The sequence below is a fragment of the Tupaia chinensis genome, unplaced genomic scaffold (genome assembly GCF_000334495.1).
Source record: "Tupaia chinensis unplaced genomic scaffold, TupChi_1.0 Scaffold000217_1, whole genome shotgun sequence".
Lineage (NCBI taxonomy): Eukaryota > Metazoa > Chordata > Mammalia > Scandentia > Tupaiidae > Tupaia > Tupaia belangeri.
The window spans coordinates 6,536,144-6,547,087 of record NW_006159692.1 but is presented as its reverse complement, the minus strand read 5'-3'; the positions used below and the strand labels follow the sequence as shown (position 1 = coordinate 6,547,087).

The 10,944-nt window shown below is 40.0% G+C and overlaps 1 protein-coding gene and 1 pseudogene across 1 annotated transcript in view; both read left to right on the top strand.

Annotated features, from left to right (window-relative positions):
- The window catches only part of LOC102503066 (cytochrome P450 2C3), a 34,562-nt gene that overhangs the window by 10,244 nt on the left and 13,374 nt on the right, over positions 1-10,944 (top strand). Inside the window, exons 5-6 of the mRNA XM_006147657.3 lie at positions 6,954-7,127; positions 8,950-9,091. Coding sequence (XP_006147719.2) covers positions 6,954-7,127; positions 8,950-9,091 — 316 coding nt within the window. The remainder of the gene's footprint in view (positions 1-6,953; positions 7,128-8,949; positions 9,092-10,944) is intronic.
- On the top strand, positions 2,440-3,456 carry LOC102502641 (synaptosomal-associated protein 23 pseudogene; annotated as a pseudogene).

Genomic DNA, 10,944 nt, shown 5'->3' with positions numbered 1-10,944 from the left:
ACGCCGCAATCCCTTCTCCTCCATTCTCCTCTCGGGATCTTGGGCGGGCACGCACGCACACGCGCCCGGCGTGAGTTTTAAGCCACCGGGTCCGGGACGCGAACCGCAGTCGACTACGTGGGAGTCCAGCGACATAGCCATTACGCTAACTGCTGGTTCCCCGGCTCAGATATTTTTATGAACGATGCCATACATACACACAGAGAATATGAAACTTTTATTAATCACACAATGCTGCTTTCTGTGAAGAGCAGGCTTACCCCCAAGCAGGCCTGAAAACGGCTCATGAGAGCAGGGAAAGGATACCAAACTGGCACTGCTATGGGCAGACGGGGAAAGAGGAGAGAGAAAGGCTCACTGGACTACATACAGAAACCTCGTTTTTAAAACGACTACATATCTTCTCAAATACCAGAAAATAAATCCTATTTCTCTCATTATTTTCCTCTTTGACAAACTAGTACATTCCATTTTTTTCAGCTGTGTTTGTACAATTTCAAGTTTCCTTAGTTTCTTGATGTTTTTTTTTTCATCAGGTTGATCAGTTTTCTGTGGGCATAAGGAGGTAGCCACCCTGACAACTAAATCTCTCATACGTAATAATATTTTCAAATGATCTCTTTTGGACCACCCAGATGGCATGGTGATTCCACATGGCCAACTGTGTGGTTCAAGTCCTGGACCTGGTGACTTGAAAAACATGCCAGGCATGTGTACATGGTCAAAATCCCACGAGAAGGGTGAAGGAGAAGTGATCGCAGCGTGGTCAGCCCCCTGGGCACCTCTCACTCTCCCTCCTTGTCTAGCTTCTGCCAGTGCATGTGCCCTGTAGCAAACACACAAGCAAAACAACAAAACCCTCTTTTATATGCTTTCCTTCCTGTGAATGAGGAAAATTTGAAAAATGATATAAATAGGAGAATTTGGGGGTGGCTAACAAATCAGTCATCTGGGAAAACAATTTTATTTTAGATATATGAGGGTGATAGTGATAAGGGCAAATCTAGGTAGTTTCTATTCTTAAAAAAATCAGAATTCAACTCTCTTTAATTAAACAGATGATTGAAGATTTACATGAAAACTGGGTATTAACTTGCAACCTCTCTTGCTTTCAGCATCTCCCTGTGATCCTAGTTTCCTTCTGTCCTGTGTTCCCTGCAACGTCATCTGCTCCATCATTTTTCAGACTCGTTTTGACTATAGTGATCCAAAATTTCATACCTTGATAAAGTATTTTCATGAAAGTATCTGCATTGTAAGCACTTCTTGGGTACAGGTAAGGTCAAGTTTATTTTTATTTTATTTCCTTATTTTTATTTATAAAAGTATTTATAAATATGTGTGCTCACCAGAAAGACAGAAAGAAAGAGTGAAAAAGCATCCCCAATGAAGCATGATCACATAGCAATCCCTTCTCCTCCATTTCTCCATCCTGCTGGGATTTTAGGCATGCATTAACATACGCCTGAAATGTTTTTCAAGCCACTGGGACTGAGATTCAAGCCACCGTTGTCCACATGGGATCTGACCTCCCTTAACCACCAGTGTATGGGGCTGGTCCAAAGGTATTCTTTTTTTTTATTTCAAAGAGTCAAAATTAGACCATTTAATTTATTAGACATTAAATTATGCATGAGAAAAAAAGTGATAAACACAAGATACAAAAACTCTTTTTCCAGCCACAATAACAGAGTGTATGTAAGAGAAATAGAAATTTAGTAACAGAGTAATAAATATTAAATTCAAAACTTCTGAGAAAGCTATTTCTGATTAGAAACTATTACTTACCTCCTAATAGGAAAATTTAAAAGTCAAATTATCAAATTACTTAAATTTTAAAATTACCTCAGCCCCCTCCCCTATCTAAAAGAGTTACATACAGGCTTGAATCCAGAAAAATTAAGATTACAATATAAACATTAATCATTCTGATTAACTTCAGAAGGCTTCAGAAAGAATGATACAACAATTCAGAACAAAATAGAGCATCGTAGTTTACTTTGTTTGAGACATTACACAAAGGTACAATTTTTCATTTCTGGAGGGCCCTTCTCTTTCTCTTGAGGAATAAACTATAATGTAATTCTTTTGATTAAAAGAAGTCTTTAGATGTATCAACCAAGTGTAAAAGGATGTCAGAACAGAGTTCATCTATATGTATGTTTCTATGCGCACATATGTACATGATACATGTATACATGTGTGTGCATGTACATATACATGTATCTTCTTTCATTTGAATTTAAAGAAGGAAGGGGGAACCACAAAGACCCGAGGATAGCTCAGTTCTCCTGGTGACCCGAGTGACTCGCCAGCTGTAACAGAGCACCCACCTCTGCCCCCAGGACATTTTTCCCCGGGGGGGCCCAGCATATCGCTGCTTGGAAACCAGGGCCGATTCCAACTTTTCATAAGCCAAATTCTGGAAGAGGGTGCCTAGGAGGTGTGACCCACTTCTGCAGGCAAGTGTATCTAAGAGGGTTCCTCAGGGTTACTTACATTCTCTTCTTGTTACAGTCTAAACAGGTAAAGTTCTTACAAAATATAATCACACCACTTAGATAAAAACATGCCCTGAGAGCCAGGCAGGTGGCATAGGGCTGAAGGTTAGGCCACGCACAGGTTCACAGTTTAAGAATTGGAAATGTCTGGAGTGGAGGCATCTCCAAGTTTGGTCAGTGGGTGTTTGAGCTACTACGGCCGGAGAGGAGTGGCCGGAACCGCTTGAATATCCACGTTTCCTTTTCTGTGCAAGTTAGAGTTTTGATTGATCATGGGTAAGCTATCACCAGAAGAAGTTCAACTGAGGGCTCACCAGGACTCAGATGAGTCTCTGGAAAGTACGATGTGAATCTTGGGTTTAGCCATTGAGTCTCAGGATGCAGGGATCAAGGCCATCACTATGCTGGATGAACAAGGTGAACAACTAAATCATATAGAAGAAGGCATGGGCCAAATAAAGACATGAGAGAGTCAGAGAAGACTTGAACAGAACTCAACAAGTGCTGTGGACTTTGTGTCTGCCCATGTAATAGGACGAAGAACTTTGAGTCTGGTAAGGCCTATAAGACAACACAGGGAGATGGCGGAGATAACTCACCTAGCAACGTAGTGTCTAAACAGCCGGTCAGGTAACAAATGGTCAGCCTCAGCAACCAGCCACAGGAGCTGCAAGCAGTGGATACATCAAACGTATAACTAATGATGCAAGAGAAGATGAAATGGAAGAGAATTTGACTCAAGTGGGCAGTATCCTTGGAAATCTAAAAAATATGGCCCTGGACATGGGCAATGAGATTGAAGCACAAAATCGACAAACAGATCGGATCACAGAAAAGGCTAACACCAACAAAGATCATATTGACATTGCCAATGCCAGAGCAAGGAAACTCACTGACAGCTAAAGCTACTGCTGTACTTGTCATTTATTCACTTCTCCAGCTCCTCCTCCAAAGCCATGACCTTTCCACAGTTTGAGATTCTGGTTCCACAGACTTTTATTGGGAGATAATGTGGAAGAAAGGCCAGGAGAGTAAAAACAGCCCCCCCTCCGCCCCCCGCCTACTTTCTTATTTCCTCTCTTTCTCTTGAGGGTAGACTGCTGCTCAGCCTTCTTTCTGGTATTTTCTTTCTCAGTTTCATAACATCACATAGAGTATTTTCATCCTCATTTACTTTTTTTTTTTTTTGAGAGATTTTCACTGTAGGGCGCGTGTGCTCGCCAGACAGACAGAGAGAGAGACATAGAGACAGAAAGCGAGAAATCACCCCCCAGGGGGGATGGTCACGCCGCAATCCCTTCTCCTCCATTCTCCTCTCGGGATCTTGGGCATGCACGCACACGTGCCCAGCGTGAGTTTTAAGCCACCGGGTCCGGGACACGAACCGTGGTCGACTACGTGGGAGTCCAGCGACATAGCCATTACGCTAACTGCTGGCTCCCCATCCTCATTTACTTTAATTTATTCTTTTGCTTTCAAGATTTGGAAGCATTGCCAAAGACAGCCATGAAAGAGGATGCTGTAGAGGTAGATTTTTATTTTGCTATTTTCTTTCACTTTTTTTTTTGTTTATTTTATTTTATTTTTTTTGTGGTGGAAGAAGGGGCACAATGGAGGAACAAGAGATAAGAAGTTGTTACCTCAGTAAAAGCCTGTAGGCCACAAACCAAGAAATTGCATAGCCACAGTAAAGATCTAGTTGGATTTATTTTTAAATATAAGTTGCAATTATTGCCAGCTTAGGTTAATGGTTGGTTTGGGAGCTTTTATACACAATATTTTTATTACACATCACATTTTGCAAACTCTGCTCCAATTTTCTTAAAGTGAGTATAATGTCTGAACTCTTAGTGATTCGTATGTGTACATAGATTCTGTGATCTCATTTCATATTACATTATTTGCGAACACTTTGTATAAATGAATGACTTTTTATTTTCATATTAGTAATATCATGGTCCCATTATATGTATATTAACCTCATAAATTTGTCATTAGTCTTTGAAGAAATGTTATGTAAATATATATGTGTAACATGAAAATGTCTCTCTAAAGCAGAGCTTCAAATGTTTTGGAAAACTTTGACAAATTATATTATGTGAATTCAGATTTAATTTGGTGCCAATAATTATGTTTAGGTTTTTTAAAATGAAACTTATTTTTTTCTCAGGTAGAAAAATAGATAGTTTGAGTGTTGTGTAGTTGTAGACTTTTAAAAAGTTAGAGTTTATTCATACTAAAAGTGACTTGGAAAATTATACGTTTGGTTTAATTATTTGATAATTGCACTGTCATTCACTAAGCCTTGTGTTTTGAACTATGTCCAGAATGAAGTTTATGTCAATCCTGAACACTGTTATGAGAATCTGGTTGGTATTTGTCACCTTTATTTAAAAGCTAGTATCTGCACACTTCAAAGCTCTCAATGTGGATTGGTTGACCAGTAGCCACTGCCTGATCCTTACAATTAAATTTTGTAACTAAAAAAAAAAAAAAAAGAGAATTGGAAACATCTAAAAATAGATAAGGTGGTTTCTCAAATGAAGGAGGGAAAAAGAAAAGGGAAATTGGGAGAAAGGAAAGAAGAAGACAAGACACCATTTAGGAAATGCTAGTTGACAGTAATCTCTTTTTAAGCAAGAAGGGACAACTGCATAAAAAAATGCATAAACTTTGTGCAGGTTAATGCAATATATATATATATATATGTAAAATGTCTCCAAGCACTTTTTAAAAATGCAGAGATTAATTCAGGATCATTCCAGATAAAATACAAAATACATATTTCTTTTAAGGGGCAGCATAGGGGAGGAGAAAAATATGACCTGGGGTAGGTCCCCACAGGCATGCAAAAATGGAACTCCGTTTTTTGATAATTCTAGTTGGTGGGGCAGCGAAATTTTCTTAACGATGTTGGCTAGTTTTGAGAGGGTTATTTTTCAAAGGTATTCTTTAAATGGGAAATAATTTTCTAGTTCTTCTCTGCTCATGCCTACCCAGCCCTCAGCCCCACTTAAAAATAGCCCAAGTAATATTAACCAATTATTTGTAACCAGTGAGTGAATTAATAAAAACAATGTAATGTATTGAAATGAAATTTAAAGCATGAAATAAAGTAGATTAGAAAGAAAAACATATCAGAGTATGTCACTTACCATAAGGTTTTTTTTTGTTTTGTTTTGTTTTTGAGAAACACTTTTTTCCTGCTTTTGTATATCTACAGGTATACAGGGTCATGATGTAAAATATATTTCTGGTTATGGTCCAATGTCAAAAAATGTTAGTGTTGGGACCAGCAGTTGGCATAATGGCTATGTTGCTAGACTCCCATGTAGTTAACCACGGTTTGAGTCCCGGACCCAGTGGCTTAAACTCACACTGGACACGTGTGTGTGCATGCCCAAGATCCCAAGAGGAGAATGGAGAATGGATTGCAGCATGGCCATCCCCCTCGGGGGGTGATTTCTTGCTTTCTGTCTCTCTGTCTCTCTCTTTCTGGTTAGCGCACGCGCCCTATAGCAAAAAAAAAAAACAAAAAAAAACTCTTCCCCCCAAAAAAGAGAAAACAAATGTTAGTGTTTTACCATCATAACCACCATCACAACTGAAATTCTGTACAGTTTATAAGGTTATAACATGTTATAACAAATAACAGCTGGGAAGGACCCTAGAGGACAAATCATCTCCCTTTCATTGTTTAGAACAGGAGACTGCGATCCAGAGCTATGAGGCATATTTTCCAAAATGGCCTAGTTGATACAATGAATGAACTAGATCTAGAATCTAGATTTCTTGACTCTCTATCTAGTTTGAGTCAAGCTACTGGCCTGAATAAATTGAGCTGCCTTGGTGATTACCAAGGGTATTAAGGTGCTGTCTCATGCAGGGCCAGTGAGCTCTAAGACCAGAAAAGCCCAGACAGGTCAGGTAAGTGTGCACACTCCTGAGAGTGAAATGTGCTTAAATAAAAAAAGCTAAGTGATCTGGGCACTTCCTCATCTTTCCAACATATTGTTTCCTTATTACACGAAAGGAGGATGAGCCTTGATAACTTTTTAGGTGATTTCTTAGAGAAATATGTGTAGGGTAAACTGGGATGAATGCTGGGTTCTAGCTCTAATATCACTAGCTTCCTGTCTTAGAGTAGTTGACTGACTTTTCTGAACTCTATATTCCCGTTTGGAGAGAGATGATGACAGTGGTATGTTCCCAACTTCCTTCAGAAAGCGATGGTTAGGGAATGAGTGTAAGCACCTTCGAAATTGTTTTGTGACTTGTGTGTCGTGCAGTTCTGACCATTTTATCAGCGCCCTCTTTTCAACTTCCAAATGTTCTAGTGTGAGAAGCACATCTCACCCATCTTTACCTACTTACCATATAGCAAAGTGACACAAAATAAGAGCTGGTAAATGTTTGCTGAGTGAATTAATAAAAACTTCTTTCTTCTTTCAGCTCTGCAATACTTTCCCCCTTTTATGTTACCTCCCTGGAAGTCATAATGATCTGAACAAAATCATTGTTGATCAGAAAAAGTTTATTTTGGAGAAAGTGAAAGAACATCAGGAATCTCTGGACCCCCATAATCCTCGGGATTATATTGATTACTTCCTGATTAAAATGGAAAAGGTATAATGTGACCCAGATTCGCTATTTCATCTTTGTGAGTGATATAACCTATGGATTCATTTGGGTTTTTGTTTTGTTTTGTTTTTGGTGAAACAGTTATTAAAAAAAGAGGGAACCAGCAGTTAGCGTAATGGCTATGTCACTGGACTCCCACGTAGTCGACCTCGGTTCGCGTTCCGGACCCGGTGGCTTAAAACTCACGCCGGGCGCGTGTGCGTGCGTGCCCAAGATCCCGGGAGGAGAATGGAGGAGAAGGGACTGCGGCTGGACCATCCCCCCTGGGGGGTGATTTCTTGCTTTCTGTCTCTATGTCTCTCTCTGTCTGTCTGGCGAGCGCACGCACCCTATAGTGAAAAAAAAAACCTCTCAAAAAAAAAAAAAAAGCTCCTTTCTAAAGAGTACTAAAGAGTAGTCATTGCTTTTGCAAACTCTTGCTTGGTATATTTCTAAATGCTCTCAGAAAAAAAAGACTTAGTAAGTTTTATACTTAACATGTTAAAGCTGGTTATTAGGGAGCAGCTTAAAACACACACACACACGCACACACACCAATGAATACTCATGTATTCAAGTCTGATAACATATCATTGTACATAAAATAAGTTTTATAAATGGAAAATGTAGCTAATGAGAAAACACAGAAATGGGTTGGAATTCAGAATGGCTTACCTTTGGAAAAATTCTAAGAAATCTTCACAGATGAAGTAGGTTTTGAGGAAACTTTGGCTTAGATTTACAGGGAGGACAAAGAATGATACATATAAAGATCTAGTATGTGAAATGTTATTTTAACTTTTTCCTTTTTTAAAATTTGCTATCGCATACTCACACTGAAAAGAGACAGATTTGGGGGGGAGGGATGATGAGAAAGCACCTCCCCACAGGGATGGAGATGGCCAGGCTGCAATCCCTTCTCTATTCTTCTCTTGGGATTTTGGGCATGCCCACACCTGGCATGTTCTTCAAGCTGCCTGGTCTGTGACTCAGACTGTGTGATTGGCCATGTGGGATCCAGTTGCCTTGAGCACCATGCCACATGCTGACCTGCAAAATTTTCAGAGAGGTTTTCCTGATTATAATTGAGGAAAGGTAGTGGGCATGATGACTGATAAGGTCGCGACTAATGATGCAGTTTATGGGTGGGTGGTTCTAGAAGCTCGGATGAGAAATTCAGACACAATTAACATAGACAACAGACGCTAGAAAGATCAAGAAGAGATTCACAATGTGGTTGGCAATAAGTAACAATATGACTCAATAAAAATTACTCTCGAGGGACCAGCAGTTAGCATAATGGTTGTCGCCAGTCTCCCATGTAGTCGACCATGGTTCTAGTCCTGGACCTGGTGGCTTAAAACTCACACCAGTTGCATGTGCGTGCATGCCCAGGACCCCGAGAGGAGAATTGAGGAGAAGGGATTGTGGCATGGCCATACCCCCTGGGGGGGTGATTTCTCACTTTCTGTCTCTCTGTCTCTCTCTGTCTGTCTGGCAAGCGCACACGCCCTATAGCAAAAACCTCTAAAAAAAATTAGTCTCAGGAAACCAGCAGTTAGCATAATGGCTATGTCGCTGGACACCCACATAGTTGACCGTGGTTCGCGTCCCGGACCCGGTGGCTTAAAACTCACGCCGGGCGCATGTGCGTGCGTGCCCAAGATCCCGAGAGGAGAATGGAGGAGAAGGGGATCACGGCATGACCATCCCCCCTGGGGATTAATGTCTGCATTAATTTGCCAAATACTGACGTTATATTGAATAACTTTATGTTACCCATAAGGCTTTTTAAATTTATCAACTAATTCTAATATGTCATTGCTAGGAAAAGCACAACAAGCAGTCTGAATTTACTTTGGACAACCTGATCACGACCATATGGGATTTGTTCAACGCAGGATCAGAGTCAACAAGCACCACGCTCAAATATGGACTCTTGCTTCTGCTGAAGCATCCCGAGATCTCAGGTATGATCACAGCTGATGGGCAGATGGCAATGCAGGTGGAAATTGCCAGACCACACTGATAACCATCCTACCATTTGCCTGCCTAGACAATGTGCAAGAAGATTTTCCATCATTAGTACATCTATCTACCATTGGGTGAGCAACAGGTAGGCCAACCATAAGAGAAATCATCAATTTTCTAATCCTGTACAACTTTTAATACTCAGAGATACCTTAAATAAGTTAGGAAGAAACATATAGATCACCTGATGACTAGGAACAATTGCAGAGGCTCAAGAAGTATGAGCAACCAACAAAAGGCCTCTCTCCCTAGGGAAACCATCAAGTCTACATCACCCACAGTCAATACAAAGGACGTCGTGGACATGTCTGATAGGAATTCAGAATATTTATAGTGACCAAACTAACTGAGATGTAAGAGAAAAGAGACAAAGATCTCCAGGAGATGAAAAAGTCCTTTCATGACTTGAAAGAAGAAATAGATGTGGCTTTTTAAATTTATCAACTAATTCTAATATGTCATTGCTAGGAAAAGCACAACAAGCAGTCTGAATTTACTTTGGACAACCTGATCACGACCATATGGGATTTGTTCAACGCAGGATCAGAGTCAACAAGCACCACGCTCAAATATGGACTCTTGCTTCTGCTGAAGCATCCCGAGATCTCAGGTATGATCACAGCTGATGGGCAGATGGCAATGCAGGTGGAAATTGCCAGACCACACTGATAACCATCCTACCATTTGCCTGCCTAGACAATGTGCAAGAAGATTTTCCATCATTAGTACATCTATCTACCATTGGGTGAGCAACAGGTAGGCCAACCATAAGAGAAATCATCAATTTTCTAATCCTGTACAACTTTTAATACTCAGAGATACCTTAAATAAGTTAGGAAGAAACATATAGATCACCTGATGACTAGGAACAATTGCAGAGGCTCAAGAAGTATGAGCAACCAACAAAAGGCCTCTCTCCCTAGGGAAACCATCAAGTCTACATCACCCACAGTCAATACAAAGGACGTCGTGGACATGTCTGATAGGAATTCAGAATATTTATAGTGACCAAACTAACTGAGATGTAAGAGAAAAGAGACAAAGATCTCCAGGAGATGAAAAAGTCCTTTCATGACTTGAAAGAAGAAATAGATGTCTTAAACAAGAACCAGATGGAACTTCTTGGGTTGAAGAATGTGATACAGGAAATCAAAACCTCCCTTGAAAGTATTTAAAAAGTAGGTTAGATCAGGCAGAAGATCGAATCTCTAATGTAGAAGACTAAACATCTGACCTAGAAAAAAGTATCGAGAAGATTAATAAAACCACCATGAAAAATGAGGAAAATATATGAGGATTACTGTATACCATCAAGTACCCCCAACATCTGGATAATTGGTATCCCAGAAGAGGAAGAAAATAATAAGGGCCTAGATAATTTTTCCATGAAATCCTGGAAGAAAACTTTCCAAACCTAGAAAGACATTCAAATATCCAGACCCAAGAAATACATAGGACCCCGAGTAGAATCAACCCAAGAAGATCCTCTCCAAGGCACATCATAGCCAGACTGGCAAGACAAAGACAAGACAAGATACTAAAGTTTGCAAGAGGGAAACGTCAATTTACTTACAAAGGTCACCCCATCAGGCTAACATCGGATCTTTCAGCAGAAACAATGCAGGCAAGGAAAGAAAGGGGAAATATGTTCAAAGTGTTGAATGAAAAACAATTACAAGCAAGAATATTATACCCAGCAACATTATCTTTCATATGGGAAAAAAAGATAAAAACATTATCAGATAAACAAAATTTGAAGGAATTTACCAACTCCAGACCAGCTCTTCAAGAG